Source organism: Sceloporus undulatus, chromosome 10 (genome assembly GCF_019175285.1).
Source record: "Sceloporus undulatus isolate JIND9_A2432 ecotype Alabama chromosome 10, SceUnd_v1.1, whole genome shotgun sequence".
Taxonomy (NCBI): Eukaryota; Metazoa; Chordata; class Lepidosauria; order Squamata; family Phrynosomatidae; genus Sceloporus; species Sceloporus undulatus.
In genome coordinates this window covers 4707248-4725874 of record NC_056531.1, presented here as the reverse complement: position 1 = coordinate 4725874, position 18627 = coordinate 4707248, and the positions used below count along the sequence as shown (strand labels likewise).

At 42.2% G+C, this 18627-nt stretch overlaps 1 protein-coding gene across 2 annotated transcripts in view; it reads right to left on the bottom strand.

Annotated features, from left to right (window-relative positions):
* Window positions 1-18627, bottom strand: part of TMEM132B (transmembrane protein 132B) — a 368667-nt gene that overhangs the window by 234848 nt on the left and 115192 nt on the right. For both annotated transcript variants that reach the window (XM_042441369.1, XM_042441370.1), the window contains exon 2: window positions 18136-18627. This exon is cut by the window's right edge and continues 415 nt beyond it. In XM_042441369.1, coding sequence (XP_042297303.1) covers window positions 18136-18627 — 492 coding nt within the window. The remainder of the gene's footprint in view (window positions 1-18135) is intronic.

Sequence of the window (18627 nt, the reverse complement as noted above, 5' to 3'; positions counted from 1 at the left end):
CATCCCTTCACACTTGTTGGTCTCAACATATCATAGCACAGTCGAATTCTCTATCCCTCCAGAAGACAGCAACAGACATCGCTCAGCCAGCTCTCTGGGGAAAGTCAAAATCATTGCTGTGTTTCCTCTGCAGTGTACCAGCGGCACAAGCTTCCATGACAGATCATGTCCATTTCTTATTCCCACTGGTCTAGTGTCAGTCATGCTCAATAAGAGCGAGAAAATTGGATTTGTCAACTTGTGATCCCTCAGTGATCAATAATTACCTGTAATTAAGCTCCAGTTCAAGAGCTATGGCAAGGGAGAGAAGAGGGGACGCTAGTGACTAGAATGAAAAATGAAGCATGGAAGAGACACCGCATGGGAGATTCTATGCTGAAAAACAACTGGATCTATGCATGAAGGAAGGGCATATCACCCCACCATCATCTAAGACTAGGAACAAGCACTTTGGGAGCTTGTGTGTACACACTAACCCTGGCCCAAATGCAATTGTTAGTCCCAAATAGACATGCTTTTTTAATGCACAGAATAAGACCCAATTTCCAAATATTCTTACCTATCCAGGATTCTCTTTGGGCCCAGACAAGCCAAAATAAAGCTGCTTCAGATCACTTTGGAGGTATGCTGTTTAAATGGCACATGCATCTTCAGAGTGCAGAAGCTGCGCAAAAGCTGTGCTATACTCCTTAGGACTGGAGTATAGCTTTAGTGTGGCTTCCAACCTGTTAGGATGCATGCAGTATTTAAACAGCATACCTCCAAAGTGACCTGAAGCAGCTTTATTTTGGCCTGTCTGTTCAGGCCCTTTGTCGGGTTTTCGTGACGCTGAAGAAACCAGTTTTTGACCATTTTTCAAACATTTAAAACTATTATTTCCATCTCTTTCCATCTCCTCATGACTCATCAACAGTCATATGAAGCTGCCATACGCCAATTCACAGCTTTAATCTGTGCAGTCCAGTAGCATCTACGCTGACTCTCCAGAATTTCATCTCTACCTAGAGATGCAGGAAACGGAATCTGGATCCTTCTGCCCACTTTAGCACTGTGCAAAGCATTTTAAAAAATCCCGGCACTGCATTCCAAACACGCACCCCAAAACATTTGCTTACTACATGGCAAAATCTGTTTTTCTTATAGCACATTGTAAAACTTTAAAAATGGCATTTCAATTAATTAAACATATTAACGCATATGGAAGCAACCCTTAAGGGCGCTGAGTAACTTAGCAAGGCTGCCTTGTGTGTGTTTTTTCCTTCCTAAATCAGCTCTGCCTCAAATCGTTCATTTTCTTTTTTTCTGTCTTAGCTGCTGAAGAGCCAAATTCAACAGTCTCACTCCAAGTGTATTACAGAAATTGCCATCCATGCTCAATTATGTTTCTTTGAAAAAATAAAAGAGTACTAAAGTGTACATAAACTTAGCTATGGGCTATGTTGTAATCCACATGCAAATAGAAAAAAGGCATGAGAATACACATACGCACAAAAGAAATTGTGTGAGGCTTAGGGCTGATGAAAAAAAGTGTTCCTTTTACAGCGTCACAAGTGTGAGAAGCAGAAGAAGAAGATTTCAGCTGGAGTTTTTTGCAGGTCTTTCAGGCTATGTAACCATGTTCTGGAAGAATTAGTTCCTGATTGATCTTCCGCCTGCATCTGTGGCTGGCATCTTCAGAGAATGCTGGCATGGAAGAGAGTGAGGTCACACAGTGTATATATACACCCCACTCTCTTCCATGCCAGCATTCTCTGAAGATGCCAGCCACAGATGCTGGCGAAATGTCAGGAATAAACTCTTCTAGAACATGGCCACATAGCCCGAAAGACCCACAAAAAACTATGGATGCCAGCCGTGAAAGCCTTCGACTTCACACAAGACTTCAGCTGTTGTCAGGTGGATGGGGCCAATTTTGAGGGCGGGGCGGATGGTGCTCCAAAGGTTGGAAACTGCTATTTTGATTTACAATAATGTCTCTGAACAGGGATGCAAAAGATCTGGCGAATGTTGGCTTTCAACTCCGATGGCAAAAATTCTTGGCTCAGCACTGACACAAGATCCAGGTTCAAATAATGCTGTGGTGGTAAATTTGGCAATGCAGGCCCTCATCCTGACAGCCCTCCATCGCAAGGCATCCAGAGAGAGTGGACAAATTCAGACTGGTATTTTGGTTCCACACCCCACTCCCAGAAATGTTGGTTGGTCCAAAGAGCCGGTATTTTCTTACCTCAGCAATTTTAAACTTTTAATAAGAGTGGTTAAAGCTCTGAGCTATCCAGAAGAGGTACATGTAACTGCACACCTATATGTGCCTTGTTTGAAATACAGAGATGGCGACACCATGCTGCACATACTGGATTACTACTGAGTGTTTTATGCAGCGCCATAAAAAAATTTATGGGATCTTGCAGAGACCATAAGGCAACATCCTCATCATAAAATACACTTGTAGACCAATTCAGGTATATTGAGTAAACAGGAGACCTTTCCTGAGTGTTGATGGAAAGTCGGAGCAACTGGTCCACAAGGGGAAGGCGTTGTGGCTGTTTGACTTCCCACAAAACAGCAACATGGGAATCGTAGGCTACAATCCTGTGACACACAGCAGTATAACAGCAAGTTAAGCATTTATTCTTAAGGACGTTCCACAAGGAGGTCACCAGTACCTTCTTGAAAAAAGCCTCTTACTTCAATATTGCAAGAACAACCAGAACCTCCCAAGCCACCTCACCTCCAGGCCAAAACTAGGGACAATCCTGGGGAGAGGGGTGATCTACTGCAACGTTTTGTTTGAAGTCACACAGATCAGTTTCATTCCTAAACTAAAAAGCTCCAAACGCATTAGTTTGCCCTTGCAAAACAAAAACAAACAGTGCAAGAATTGGCTGACTTTTCTTTTTCTACATTTGCTGCTGCCATATTAGCTTACAGCAGTGCATTGGAAGATTTGGACTACATTGGACTTTTCATTAGCCGTTTCATTGGTAGCAATATGTATGGTGATTGTAAACGCATATGGATATATTTTGATACAAAGGGTTTTTCAGTATCTTCATTAATGTACTTTGGGATACATAGTGTGGGACACTTGGCTATTCTTCCCCTATTGCTTTGGACTAGTGTGAGTGAAACCTTCCTGTTGGTGTTTGGTTCTTCTGTGCATTCAACCCCATAACTGACTTTTATGACTGGCATACACTTCAGTTAGGTTTTCTTAGGCCTTCAACAATGGGACTCTTTGAGTTCAGTCCCTAGTTTCATTTATTCATAGACAGCTTTTTCTAATATATAGACAAATAAACACCACTTATTTTGTTTTTTAAATAAGAGAGAGCAGTGAGCCCACTAAAATCGACAGGGAGGGAAAAGGCGACGCTTTTCAGCTTGATCGATGCCGTGAAGCTCACTCCAACAAAGTGTGAGGCTTTGGGGGACAGCCCAGCAACAGCCAAACCCCTTGGCTCCTCCGCTCTGTGCAAACCGGGTGTGTGACTTACAACCTGTCTGCCTAATGAAGACCTGCAGAAAGGATCAATCAATGCAATCGGAGGCTCGAAACACACACAGGAAATGGAGGGGATGCAATTCAATAGACTGTCAGGGTGAAATTGCCCCAGGAGGAGAAGTCATTATGAGTTCCAGGTTGCAAAGCAGACTTTCCGCAGAGTGAAACATTCCTGCCCTCCTCCACCACTCCTGCCCTCAGCTAGTCAGATTCGCCATCCATCCTCATTGATCACGACATCTATGGAGGCGCAAAAAGATCTCTAGGGTTTGCAGTTTGCTAACTTTCTGCCTCTTAAGAACTGAGGATGGGTCTGCTGAGGAGTTACAGCAGCAGCAGAAGAGCCCATAAGGAGCAGGCCAAAGGTCTATCCAATCCACATTCTTTTCTTCTTCCTTTTTAAATTTTAAAGATTTTATTACCGTATGTACTCTATAAGCCGACCTCATACATAAGTCGAGGGAAGGTTTGGGGGCCAAAATTATGGATTTTTTAATATGACCCGTAGATAAGTCGAGGGCAAAACTTAAGGGCATTTAATGAAGGATGTAATGGACGAAGCAAAGGAAAACAAGGCCAAAGAACTTACAAAATTCTGCCAGGCATAACTATTTGTGCTCTTGCTAAAAGCTGGGTGGATGAGAAAGTAGAAGGGGCTCAGTGCTTCCAGGGCAGATTAAACTCTTGCCTTTCACCATATATATGTGTGTGGGTGTGTGTATATATATGCGTTAAAATACAGTACTTTACATTGACCCGTGAATAAGCTGGCTCAGGTTTTTGGGTCAACTTTTTAACCTAAATTTCTAGACTTATACGTGAGTATATACAGTAATACACACATAAAAAAATAAACATATACAACCTTAAACATATACTTTGACTTTTTTTAAAAAGGCGAAAGGCAAGAGTGCAATCCATCCTGGAACCACTGACCTCCCTCTACTCTCTATTCCATCCATCTTTTAGTGTGAGCCGAAACCGTTATGCCTGCCATCATTTTGTAGGTTCTTTGGTACTGTTTTCCTTTGCTTCATCATTTAGATCCTTTGTGGTGGTACCTGAATCATTCTTTCTTTCTGGGAAGGGCAGACCTGAGTGTAGCCGTGGAAATGTATTGCTCCTATTGTTCGTTGTTAAATTATTTGGTTTTGAGTTTGTTATTATTAACTTTCAATTTTATATGCTTGTATTATTAGCTTTTCTTATTACAAATGTGAGCTTGCCCAGGTTTTGAGATCTTCAAGAGAAAGTCAAGTCTTGGTTCTATCATCCTTGTATGCACTTTTGGTGAGGGCCTTCTTGGTGGCTGCTCCCTGGCTCTAAACCTCCCTTCCCAGGGACGCTAGACTGGCCTCCTCTCGGTTCTCCTTCCACTGGCAAGCAAAAGCCTTTATATTTAGACAGGTTTTTGGCCACTAACTGCTGCTAAGGAAGAATCTTTTAATGGGGAGGGTTGTATTTTGATTCCTTTTTCTTGCTACAATTTCAAATGCTTTCCAACTTTTGATTCAGTACTTGGTTTTGAGACGCTCACTTATTTACTTGTCTTCAATTGTTCTCCAGTGTTACAAATGTTTGCTTTTTTGGTGTTATTTTGTTTTACTTCACGCCGTAATCTGCCTTGTGAACTGAAGTAGAAAAAAGGAGGGGGAGATATGATATAGAGAGAGAAAGGGAGGGAGAGAGAGATAACATCACTGGTTTTATTAGTTTTGTTTTTCTTTTATCCCCAGCTCTTATTTTATTATGTTCTTATTAGAGGTTTTCATTATCATTAGTTTTCAATGTTATTTTTAGGTTTTTCTTCTTCTTCGGTTTCATTATTATTTATTAAATACTTACTTGAGGCCATTTGATAGCCCTTTTCATTTCAAGAAGGAAAGCAGAGCAGTTTAGAAGGCGAAAAAGCCCCAAATACAATAAGATGCAAGTACTGACAAATACTAAAGCAATGAAACATATCAAAATTATTTTATAAATTCATTACGTGCATAAAGCACCATGTTAAACTTAATAGACAGAAAACAAAAGGGGGGAACTGATATTATCACTTAAGGCTGTTGTTGCTAGCTCCCTTGGAGTTGGTTCCAGCTTGTGGTAACTCTCTCATACAGTTTTCATGGCCAGATTACGGTATATACTCGACTATAATTCGACCTTATGTATAAGTTGAGGGCAGGATTCACGGCCAAAATTGTGGATTTTGATATGACCCATGGATATGTTGAAGATAAAACTTAGGGGCAGGTAGCAAAGGGTGCAAAAGATAAAGCAAAGGAAAGCAATGCCAAAGAACTTACACAATTCTGCCGGGCATAACTGTTTGTGCCCACCCTAAAGACTGGATTTGGATGGATGAAGATGGAATGACCACCACTATTTTCCCACCCAGGCATTCAAAAAGGCCAGAAGTAGTGATAGTACAGGGGGACAGTGCTTCTTTTAGGTTCTCCTGGGATGGACAAAGCTCTTAGACCTTTTGTCACTCAATTCAGAGGAGGGAAAGGTTCTCTTTTTGATAAGGGTAAGTACAGTACTTACATTGACCCATGGATAAGTCAACTAGGTTTTTTTTGGGGGGAGGTCAATTTTTTGACTAAAATGTCTAAACTTATACATGAGTATTTCAAAGGAGATGTGCGGGGATTGAAATCCTGGTCTCTCAGGGTCATAGTCCAACACTCAAATCACTGCATCATGCTTCTTCTCAATTAGTACTACACTCATCCCTCCATATTTATGGCTTTGATTATTCATGGATTTGATTCCTTAAGTTTCTAGAAGCCAAATCTTCCTTCTCTCATGGTTGAATGGCCTTGCCAAAGGTCTCTGCTGGACAGCAAACCAGTAAGATCAGGATACCTCCTAACCACAGATGTTAGTGAAGGTAAGAGGAACCCATAGACCTCCAGATCCTGTAGGATTCCAGCTATCATCAAAGTAACAATGGCGGGGGGGGGGGGGGGGGGGAGAAGGTTCCCCACCTTCTTGAAGGATGCATTCTGTTTCTACTATCTATTCTAATGCCATCTTGAGGACTGTCTCTAATGCTGGACTTGTGTTTGCATAAGAACAGAATCTAGTTTTACGTGAGGGGATGCAACATCTCAGCTCTCTGTAGCAGCCCCTAAGCAAAAAAGCAAACAAAACAAAGCCTATTCCAGAAGGCTGGGAATATCTCCAGAGGATTTTCTTAGTGATGGAAGAACTACCAGGAGATTGGCGATCCCAGTGTTCCTGTGAGCCTCTTGTTCAATTTTAGCTTTTTTATGGAGTTTGTTACATCTATATGTTCCCGTTTCCTCCAAGATGTTCAGTGTACCAGTGATGTATTTGAGTCTTTTACTCCCAAGATTCAAGTTAGGTCTTGAGTCCCTACCTTCAAGTCTCAAGTCCTTGCAAGGTACTTTCAACTCGAGACAAGTCTAGGAGCCAACTTTAGTAGAAAAAAGGAGGTGGTGGTGAAATGTGTGTGGAGGGGGGTGGTTTTCCATAACTAGAAAATCAAAAAGAGGTTTACAAAGTTAGGGGCGGAAGTTCTCAGAGGAGAACAGCAAATTTGTTAGGCAATGGGCTCGAGGCCGAAGAATGCTTCTAAAGCTTCCAAAGCTTTTGAAAAGCTTTAGAAGTCTCCTCCAATGTTTAACAGGGACAGGCTGCTGAGTAGACCTCAACCCTTGCCTCAACCCCATTATCTAACATATTTGTTGGACCAGCAAGTCAATTGTTTAAAATGTACAAGTCTCGAGTCTAGTTGAGTAAGAGCATCATTTATTGCCAAGTCGAGTCCAAGGCGAGTTACAGACTGCCCAAAACGGGCGGTCTGCCGCCGCCAGCGGTTGCTGCATCCGGGAACTGCAGCGGCCAAACCTCGTGGGCCCCGAAAGTGGCGCCGTGAGGCGCTAGTCACACACTCGCGGCGTCACTTCCGCCGTGCGATGTCTGGACGCTACACGTCCGCGATGTCAAAATGGTGGCCCCCATGTGGACGGGCACCGCCATTTTGTACGGACTCGGTCCGTACTAAGGTTGAGGGGCGTCAGGAAGTGACGCCCCTTCTCAACCCTAACACGCCCCTTTGGCGCGTCTGTAACGCACACAAGTTAAGTCATCGAAGCAACTGGAGTCTGAGTCTAGACCGATTCATTCGGCTCAAGTCTACATTGCTATCTTTTTCCCCCTTAACTACAATCTTTTCACAGAGAAACCTCTTAAGCATTCCTCTCTCCTCTGCACCATTAATAAGATATTTGTTCTTGGCCTGCTTTTTTTTAAATTTAAATTATCTCAAAACATCCAATAAAAATTTAATTTTTTAAAAAAAACTAAATTCCTGCCGTACCTTCATTTTAGAACTCTCATTATTAAATAAAAATGTAGAGGAAGACGAGAGTCAACATGTTATGTTCTTTTTTCTTGGGTCCCTTGCTATACACATATTTATCCTGTCAACACACCAGAACATGTTGATGAATATTAATTCCTAATATCACCCCTTCTGCCAGCTACGATGATCTGTACAAGGTAACACCCCTGTCATACTGTACATATTATCCTAATTCAGTGCCATACGCACTGTGCAAAGTTAAAAAGAAAAAGACATGGATGTATTATTTTCCAATCCTGTGCCAAAGGGTTAATTGCCTATTTCTGCAGAGACAGAGGTGAGTGCTACTTAGAGAAAGGCAGCAAATATAGGCAGGTAATATATTAGCGCAGGGCTTGGAAAAGTTACGGGGGGGGGGGGGGGAGACAACTCCCAGAACATTCCAGTTTGTTTGTTCTTGTCCAGATCCATGTTATCCACATGCCTCCATCCAAAACACCAGCCTTCCCAAATGTGGTGCCTTCCCAATATCTTGGGCAGGAATTGCCATCTATCCCCGCCACCATGTTGCCTTAGTATTAGGGATGTGAAATTTTTCACTTTGCCTCATCCTCCTAAAAAAAAAGAAGAAAATAGGCAGAAGAGACCCTGTGGGTTTCTGTACCTGCAAGTGAAATTCTGGAGGTTGGCGAAGGAAGTTTTGTCCTAGGACCCATTTCTGCGTGTTCCCGTTTTAGAAGGCAAGCGGGTGTCATTTTTCCAACGCAGCCAAATTTGCCAGCCACATTCATTAAAGTTCCCTTTGTTATACAACACAAAAACATTCCCTCCCCTCTCCCCCTTTAAGTTTGCCTCTTCCATCTACTAATGGAGTTAAATACTCTTTGTACATCCCTGGCAAGATCATAAATTATCCTCTTAGCACAGAAAGCCATTATTTAGATGGTTTTATGCAAGGCTGCCAGCCGATAGCAAAGGGGCAATTCCGATGTAATGTCTCTTCAAAAATAACTCTGTTTCAGGCACACACACACACACACACACCATCACACACCCCAATATCCAATACTCTATTTGCATTTTTATAGCCTCTGTTTTTCCTCGTGTTGTATGGATGTTGCATTATATATTTATAACTTCTGAATGGATCTAGCAAGGGAGAGTTCACAAACCATGTCCGCATGTTTATTAACATTACCAATATTTGACTAATATTGCATACACTGTGGAGCAGTCTAATCGACTGCACATATTGTCATGTTCCCTGAACTGCCTGCTCAATCTGGGGCCTTTTTTCCCTTCAAATATCTAGGGTTTTTCCACTTTTCTTCCATGATCCCTGGTGGAAGAACTACCGACCCCCATAAAATTTACCGAGAGGGATGGCCTGGTCCACTAATGCACTGAGCCAGTGCGCATGGAGTTTGGGAAACATGGAGAGATCTTGACATTCATGGTAAGTCCTACAGCAGCCCACACAATTGAACTGGCTCCAATTCCATAATCCTCACATTAACTGGGCAATAGAGGAGGTGAAATTTGTGAGCCAGTGGTGCTGAACCCATTGAGTGCCCACAGCCAGAAAGCCCTGGTGGGCAGACTCAAGACCAAACCCTGACTCACATCTAGTCACCATGGGCATAGTCACTGAAAACCCTAGGGCCTAGGCAAAAGGACGCTGACAAGTACATGGGGCTGGGTACCAGCCTCAAATGAGTTGACAACTGCTACAACAGAGCCAAAATTGCCCAATGTAGAGTTGAGAGAAGTGTTTGAGGGGGAGGTGTCTGGCTCCCTTCCCTCACATTGTAAGTCGGAAAGCGCTCTTGAACCAATCCCAGGAGCCAAGCTACCGAAAACTAAGTTATATTCCATGACCCCGAAAGAGCTAACAGTCTTACAGAAGTTCATAAACAAGAACTTAGAAAGGAATTCATAAGGCAAGCCACTTGTTCAATGGCTGCCCCAGTCTTATTCTGGTGCAAGAAGCATGGATCTTTGAGACTGAATGCTACATGCACCTTGAATAATTATGCCTTTCCCTTTATGAAGGATGTTAGAAGACCTGGCAAAAGGGATTTTTTAAAACTAAGATGGACTTATGAGCAGTGCATTTTAGGGTATGTATCAAAGGACATGTGTGGGAAAGTTCTTTTAATTGCGAATCAGGTTCCCTTGAGTATTTAGTCATGCCATTTGGATTAAGTGGGGCCCCAGGAATGTTTATGCACTTGATTGATGAGGTTTTGCATGAGTTCCTATACCAGGGGGTACTGGTGGACTTAGATGACATCCTGGTATACTCCAAGGACTAGTAGTCCCATATAGAGCTAATGTGAAAAGTGCTTAAGAACCTGTTGGACAATCAACTTTATGTAAAACTTTTGAAATGGGATTTCACCAAAATACGCTGGATTACCTGAGGTACTGGATCACAAACAGGGTGGTGGTGGTGGAAATTGACCCTGCAAAGGTCCAAGTTCTGATGGGTTGGCATGTACCCAAAACTAGGTGCCAACAGGGACTCGCCAACTTCTACTGGCAATTCATTCTAAACTTTGCCAACATAGCTCTTAACTGATCTGCTTAAGACCAAAGACAAAAGGGGGGAAAGGAAAAGAAAAAAAATATTGAATCTAGTGAAGCCCAGAATGCCAAGAATTGCTACATCAAATGGCAGCAAGTTCCAGGAATTTATTGTGTGAATATTTTTCTTTCATCCTTAAGAAACCATTGTCGATATTATCATTCTTACTGGAACACCATTTGTTAAAATTTGCAACAGCCCCTCAAGTTTACAAACCAGGACTCGGTTTCATGCAAGAGCGTCCTGAGCAGCACACCTAGCTCAATCCATGCAACAGCTTTGCAGGCTTTAAACAACCCTTCATCTCTTATCTTCAATCAGTGAGCAGAGATAAAAAGCAGAAGAAGCTTATGGGCCAGAGAAGGGAGGACTGTGGGCCAGATCTGGCCCATGGACCAGAGATTACTCACCTCTCTGTTAGATGGTTCTGAATCCCCAAGCATTGTATTGTTCTAAATTTAGTGTCAGTCTCCTCATCCCACCGAATGTGTTCATTATGATGGTGCATGTGTGCACTGGTGAATTAAGATATAATCCCTACTGCCCACTCTGCAGCATGCAAAAGCAATAAATGTCTGCTGTGATTGATTAAGGGCCTCCACTTTGCTTTGGTCATTAATCAATCTTAAAAGCCATTTATTGAGAAACTGCTACAAAGCCATAGATTATTCCTATTATGCAAGTAGTAGGAGATGGGGAAATCCTCAGAAAATAGGATAGGAGGGAATACAAAGAGGGGGAATAAACTTTCTTAGCTGGAGAATGATTGATCAATTAAAATGCTTCCTTACTCAGCACCAAAACTTTCTACTTGGAATGTTTAGCAGGGATTCTAGAAAGCAAGGTGGAAGCAGCACCCAGAGAAATTGGGAAGTATAAATAACTAGGAAAATACGATATTCTAGTTGTGCTGCTACAGTCCACGCAGGCAGTATTAACTCACGTGTCAACTAAAATATGCCAGCACATATGGAAAACAAAATGGTGGCCAACAGATTGGAACTGATCGTCCCCCCAAAAAGGAGACACAAAAAGTTTTGGATTTGATCGTTTTGTGCATGCACCGTTTTGGCCCTACAGCACATATCTTGAAATCGTGGTTCTGTTCCATAGAGAATAAAAGACAACAGAATAAAACCATGTTGTTTTAATCCAGAGCAAACAAAATTGTGTCCCATAGCTCAAAAGAAGACTGAAACCCACAACAAAAACCAATCCTGGCAAAGAGAACAGATTGCCTCCATGCATTCTGGGTATCCCTTGTTGCTTCTGCAATAGCACAAATGACCTAACTTTGGCACTTTTGCAATCGCACTTCATTCGCGCTATTGAGAAGCCATTCACGGGATTGCCCTGTGAATGGTTTGTTGCTGGAGCATTCCTGGTTCTTCCCAGGATAAATCCAGGATGAGTGCAACATCATCTGAAAAACTTCCATGCAATTGCGTGATTTAAGCGAAATTATGCCTTTTTCTTCCCTCTTTTCCCCCCATCTGAGAATCTCCTAGGTCTCTGGGTTGCATGTGAACCTTAAATTTTAATGTTCTTCTACGCTGAATTAAGTAGGAACTTCCATCACTCTTAGCTAGCACATCCAAAGGCGAGGAATGCCAGAAAGGACAGTTGAACAACCTTCGACTGATCCAAAATGTCTTTCACGTTTTCCCAAATCATCTTATTCACAAGACAGGATTTTGTACCATGGAGAAATTCACTACCACCACAACGCTCTGTTATGATCTATAACCTTGTTTTTACCCGGAATGGAACACGTTCCACTCCACTTATACAACAGGCCTGATTAAAAACAATCAGTTATACTCAGAAAGGGGGGGAAACCCGATCTCCCAAGGCAAATGCACTCCTGCATATATATTTGAGCGCAAGACGGAGAGATTCTATATATAAAACACCTCCTGGGTCTTTATGGCCATTACTAATGGACTGAAAAAATAAGGAGAGCCCACGAGGAAACTTGTATAAATTAGATGTTGGAGCGACAATGATTTTTTTTTCTCCTCTGTAATTCTGTGTTAAATGTATCTTCTTCATATTGAGTAAATGCTCCCTTGCAGACTTGATGACACAGAAAACTCACATGGGGAAATGCTCTCTCTTTCTTCTTCTTCTCTGTATTGCAATCGAAAGGGCATTTTGCAAACTGCAGTCATCCTATCAGGGTTTCCACAGTGGAAGCGGACTTCCTACTAACCACAATGAGTGCTTTTGGCAAAATATCTAAAGGCAATGTGAAAAATTCTGGAAAAGTCTGGGAAATGGCAGAATTATATTTGAAACATAAATGAGGTCTTATCTCAACCGTATAAATGCAGTCTTATCTCAATATTGGCAGATTTATAATTGATGGGTCAACAACAAAGATTTGTATTGAAAGACAGAGGGAATTATCACTAACAAAATGATACTTTGCTGGAACAACAAGTAAAAAAAAGTATATATTTACCATATGTACTCGACTATATGTCGACCTCATATATAAGTCGAGGGCAGGTTTGGGGGCCAAAATTATGGATTTTTACATGACCCGTGGATAGGTTGAGGATAAAACTTAGTGGCATGTTTAATATAAAAAAAATTAAAAGGAAAAAAAGGGGGAGAAAGAGCAACTGTAGCAGTGCCAGCTCCAGAATTCCTGGAGGCCAGGGTTTGAATCCCTGCTTGGCTATGGAAGCCCACTGGGGGACCTTGAGCAAGTCACACACTCTCAGCCTCAGAGGAAAGCAAAGGCAAATCCCCTTTGAACAACACCAAGAAAACCCGATGATAGGGTTTTCACCTTAGCTCACCATAAGTCAGAAACAACTTGTAGGCACACAAGGCCAGATCAGAATTGGATCAGACCTCCGAGGAGAAGGAGAATCCTTTCACTAGACCCAATGTCTATAGGAGATCAAAGAGGGTTAGGATATGCCCATAGCCGGACAGAGAATGCTTCACTTCACTCTCTCAGGAAGCCACAATACTAAAAGAACAATACTGCCTTGACTGATCCCATCTCCACACTCCAGTCCCACTTTTGGAGCAAATATAGCAATATATCCAGATAAGGATTGTAGCCTGAATCAGGATTGGTATTCATGTTACCCTCCACAAACTCAGGTCCTCCAGATGTTTTGAATTTCAGCTCCCAGAAGCTTCAGCCATCTTGTCCAACGATTTGGGTTCCTGGGAGCTGAAGTCCAAAACATCTGGAAGGCCAGAGCTCGGGAATCACTGCTCTAGATGGTGTTGGACCTCAGTTCCAAATATTCCTCATAATTGTCTAGGACTGATAGGATTTGCTGTCCAACAACAGCTGGAGACACATGTTTGCCACCCTAGGTCCAAATTCAATTGCTAATCTCAACTAGCATTTCTGGATTAAATGAAGATGGAAATGTTGAATTAACAAGTTCCAGCTGATCCAACTACTCCTGCTCCAGAGAGGACTGGAGGTCAGGCCTAGGAAGCTGGATAGCTCCCCTGGTTGCTAGAACCTGAATAGCAGCCTTTCCTAAAAGACTCGATGGCTGGGGGGTGATGGGAGTTGTAGTCCAACACATCAACATGGCCCCAGCTCAGGAAGGGTGCTCTGAGTGCCACAATGGTAACACCCACACCCAAGAGCAGCTGGAAAGAGCCCAATGGGGACCCAGAATGCTTATTTGCCATGGGATTCCGCATGACTTTGGGATGGTGGAGAAAGCTAGCAGGGATAGAACAGCGTATCTGGACAAATTCCATGGTTGGCTGGAGCACTCCATCTCCATCATCATCGTCATTGTCATCATTGTTGTCATCGTCATCATTGTCATCAATCATCACCCTTGCCTCCTCCTTCTCCTCCTCTTGATACATTGCCTCGGGTTCCTTCTTTTAAACAAAAGTGGAGAGGTGATCCGTAAGTAAGTAAATAAAATATCATCAGTCCCCATGCTTTGAGACGCATGGCATTAAAACTAGACGCAGCACACCTCTCTTAAAGTTGCCAGTTATAACTCCTTCCTTCGCGAGTGTCTATCGTTTTTCTCAGCATGAGACACTTTCCAATTACCTCTTGGCCTTTTATTCCCCAGAAGTTGAGCTCCAATTTCTCCCTCAGTTGTGTGGTGTCTTCTTTGAGCAACAAATGCATCTGTCTTTCATCAGGATAATACTTTGCTGTCCCACTATATTTCGTAATTAAACAAGCAATGTTTGTGTTATCATCCGTTGTTGCTGTTACGAGTGGCCTCTGTTTAGTGCGCATAGACTGATGCTTTACTGGAAATTACCACGGTCTAGATTTCATTCGCACTTCATTTCTACCCAACGCACCTGCCCCATCTGCCCCTCCACTTTCTCTATGGGACTAAAGTTCAACCTCTACACACACACATGCGTCCGCACACACAAACACACACAACACAGATCCAAAATGGACACCGATCCAATAGCAAATTAAGAAACCAGCAAGAGCACTTGCCTGTCCCCTAGGCCTGAAAATATGCTGGCTCCCAATGTGCCCATTTCCATTATATTCAGGATTATATTCTTTGCAGTATGTTCTTTAAATGTTAAAAAATTCAATTTTTAAAAATTATCATATAAAAACTAGGCTGTACTTTTTACAAGATACTGCCATTCGACTCCATCTTTTATCATTTCCTCCCCTTCCACCCACCTATAAAAATACCTATCCAATGCATCTCAGCATTGCCTCTCTGGATGTTATGTTCTAGCTCCTGTACATGAGAATCTGCTTTTCAGTGAGATCCAATGAGAAGTACTGTTGTTTATGTTTGGATAGATCTTGTATAGCCCTGTTCCTCATTAGCCTGGCTCCTCTTTTGGTAATCTCTGGTTTAGATCCGATTTCTTCGTTATGATGGAACCCTCAAACTGGTGTGTTTGTGTCTATGTGTACACAAACTGCATCTAATATATCTGAAATTTGCTACAGAAATGTAGCACGGCTGCAGAACTCAGCTTACAACTGGGACCAATTTGCAAGGCCTTGTTTCTTTGGTTGACACAAATGATAACCAACAAAACAAACTAAGCAACAGCATTCAAAGATACAGCCGTATTAGTCTGTAGAATCAGTACGTACAGAGATCTTGTAGCACCTTTGAGACTAACAAAAAGAAAGAAATTGGCAGCATGAGCTTTCCTAGACTAAAGTCTACTTACTCAGATGCATTTGGAGGTAGTAGACTTTAGTCTACGAAAGCTCATGCTACCAATTTCTTTCTTTTGGTTAGTCTCAAAGGTACTACAGGATCTCTCTATGTACTAAGCAACAGTATATGGGTAAATACCAAGATGGGCTGACTAGATGGAGGCAGTAGTGGGTTGAAAACAGGATTCTTTTTGAAAAAGATGTGGCATAGAGAAATGTGTAGCACTGATCAGAAAAACAGTATTTGTATACCAATAAAGAATGTTTTCTGGACGCCAGTAGAGAGGATTTGTGCAAGCCAATGTGTATCTGTAATAATCCATGCCAATTTGTTTCAGGCTTATGAAACATTTGTGTGTTCCCTTTCCTAACATTGGCTTGCACAAAGCATCTGCATCTGCAGCAATTTATGTTTAAAAAATTACCCAAAAATTGTTATTGATTTTCACGTATAAGTCAACAAAACTGCCAAACAATACCCACAAAAGCCTACTTACATGTATAATGTGTTCTTACAAAACACATCTATAACAAAACAACAACAGCAACACAACGCATTAAGTGAAAAAGGTACTTCCCGCTTCCTGTCCTTTGGTCTGTGTTCATCAATTAGTTACATTTCCACTTACATTTCCAAAAAATATCCAAATTAAAAGGCACCTTTGCTCCTAAATGCCTAAAACTTATTTATAAGCCAATGTTGGCATTCCTTCTCTTTCTTGTGTATACCTCAGAAATAGATTCCACTCTTCCACGGACGTATCTATTTATTTTCCCTTTAAATAACGTAGTGAATTCAAATGTAACAGTTTTCCATGTCAGTGTTTCATCGAATAAGCCTAACAGGAACAGTTCTAGCTTAAAACACACCTTTATATTGAGTACCTTTTCTATCTTGCAATGGATCTGCTTCTAATATCTTTTTGCAGATCCAACAAGTGGGTGAATATGTCCCCGTTTGTTCTTTACATCCCCAGCACTTATTTTTAGCTACTTTATACATCTTTGATACTTCCTCTGGTGTCAAATGCCATCTGAACATGATTTTATAAAAAAAAAGATCTTTCAAATTATGTAACATGAATTTCACCCCATGTGTCCACATTCGTTCCCAATTAATATTATGTCCAAAATTTTGTGGCCATTTAATCATGCGTTCCTTTATCCTCTTACCTTCTAAGTCTAATTCGAGGAAAAGATTGTCAATTTTCTTAAACAAATGTTCATCATGAGTACATAATTAAGTCTCAGAACTTTACCGCAGTGGCCATGGAACGGGCCTGTAGTGTTCCAAAAGGGAACGTTCTGGGGACACTCGATGGCAGGGAACGGATTTTACCGCACAGTGGGAACACTGCCACTGCCGCCGAGCGTCCCCATCCCGTTCCAGATGCATCCTAGAGGGGACGATTTTCGGGAACGCTTGAGAAGCGTCCCCAGAAATCACCCCCTGGGGAACACATCCAGAATGGGATGGGGACACTCGGCGGTGGTGGCAGCGTTCCCACTGTGCCGTAAAATCTGTTCCCCGCCGCTGAGCATCCCCAGAACATTCCCTTTTGGAACACTACAGGCCCATTCCAGGGCCACTGCGATAAAGTTCTCAAATTCTGCCTTTCTTTGTTCAAAGCCATACATTCTTTAAAAATCTGTTTTACCTTTCAAACATCCATCTGTATCAGTACCAGTGCACCTTTATCCCCGCTACCATTAGTACCTCCTTAGTTTTAAATCTATGTTGGCCATTTTCATAAATTAAAAGATCTTTCTATAGCAGCCACTTTTCATTATCCCTTCTCCCACTTTTATCCGATTTAAATAAGGCGTCATGTATGAATATCCACAATGGCATTTCAGGGTATAACCTGGGTCTGTACTTGTTCTAAATCCTTAAAATAGATCTTGTGGTATAATGGTTGTTTAAGTCCTCATTCGCTTTTACTTTATTGTACCAAATATAATGGTGCCATCCAAACCTCAGGTTGTACCCTTCCAATAAAGCTGTTTTACACTTTTGAAATGCTTGTATGCCCCCTTTTAATACAGTGGGCCTTTCCCTTACGTACGGGATCCGTTCCAGACCCCCCGCATAAGTGGAATTTCACATATGCTCGAGTCCCATTAAAAATAATGGGGCTCGTGCCTGCGGCACAGCATGGTGCATGCACCATTAGCCCTTCCAGGGTGTGCCAACACTTATTCCGGCACGGCTTTCAGCATATGCTGAAAGCCACGTATATCGCACCCGTGTATGACATGGGCGCACTGTATATCTATTTAGCTGCCCTAATTTACGGACATTTGGCTGGGAATAATATTGATTTAAGTACAGTTATTTTTATTCTTAAGTGATAAATATTATTTTATACAATATACTGCTTCCTTCCTTCCTGACTTTCTTTCTCTTTCTGGTAACTACATTTGGAGACAGGTTTCCCTATTGTTTTATCTTTGACACAAATCATGAACCAGCAACACAAGGTTTCTGTTTCATATATCAGTTGATATATGATGGCATAGATCTTGTTCAACGCAGACACAACAACACTTACCTTAGTGTAAACTGATCTGCTACAGAGCCACTGGTGAGGGATATGTGAAACATGACCAGGTCCCCCTTCTTGACAGGGCTGAGTGGCAAACATAGCACAAGGTTGTCATCCAGATTTAGTACAGACTTCCTCAGCCTGTCTTGCGTTGGGTAAAGAATAATACTTCCAATTCTCTCCATTGACACCAAAGGCAGCTGTGCTTCCTCTTGGCCTTTTGGATGCAGAAAGCTTTCCGGGTTTTGGTCCTCTGAAGAACATTCCCCTTCCGCTGAATACACCCAATAGAAAAGCTCCACGGTGGTCCCTTCCAATGAATCCGCCATCTGTTGAAACTCTGGGGGTGATGGTGGCAGTGCGGTGGCCAAAGCTGGGTTGAACCAGCTTGGCGAGAACTCAAGTTCTGCAACGCATAACCCCAACTGGCCTTTCAACCGACAGCTGCTGACAGCTACTCGATCCTCCTGGAAGGCCATCATCCGCACGCAGGGCAGG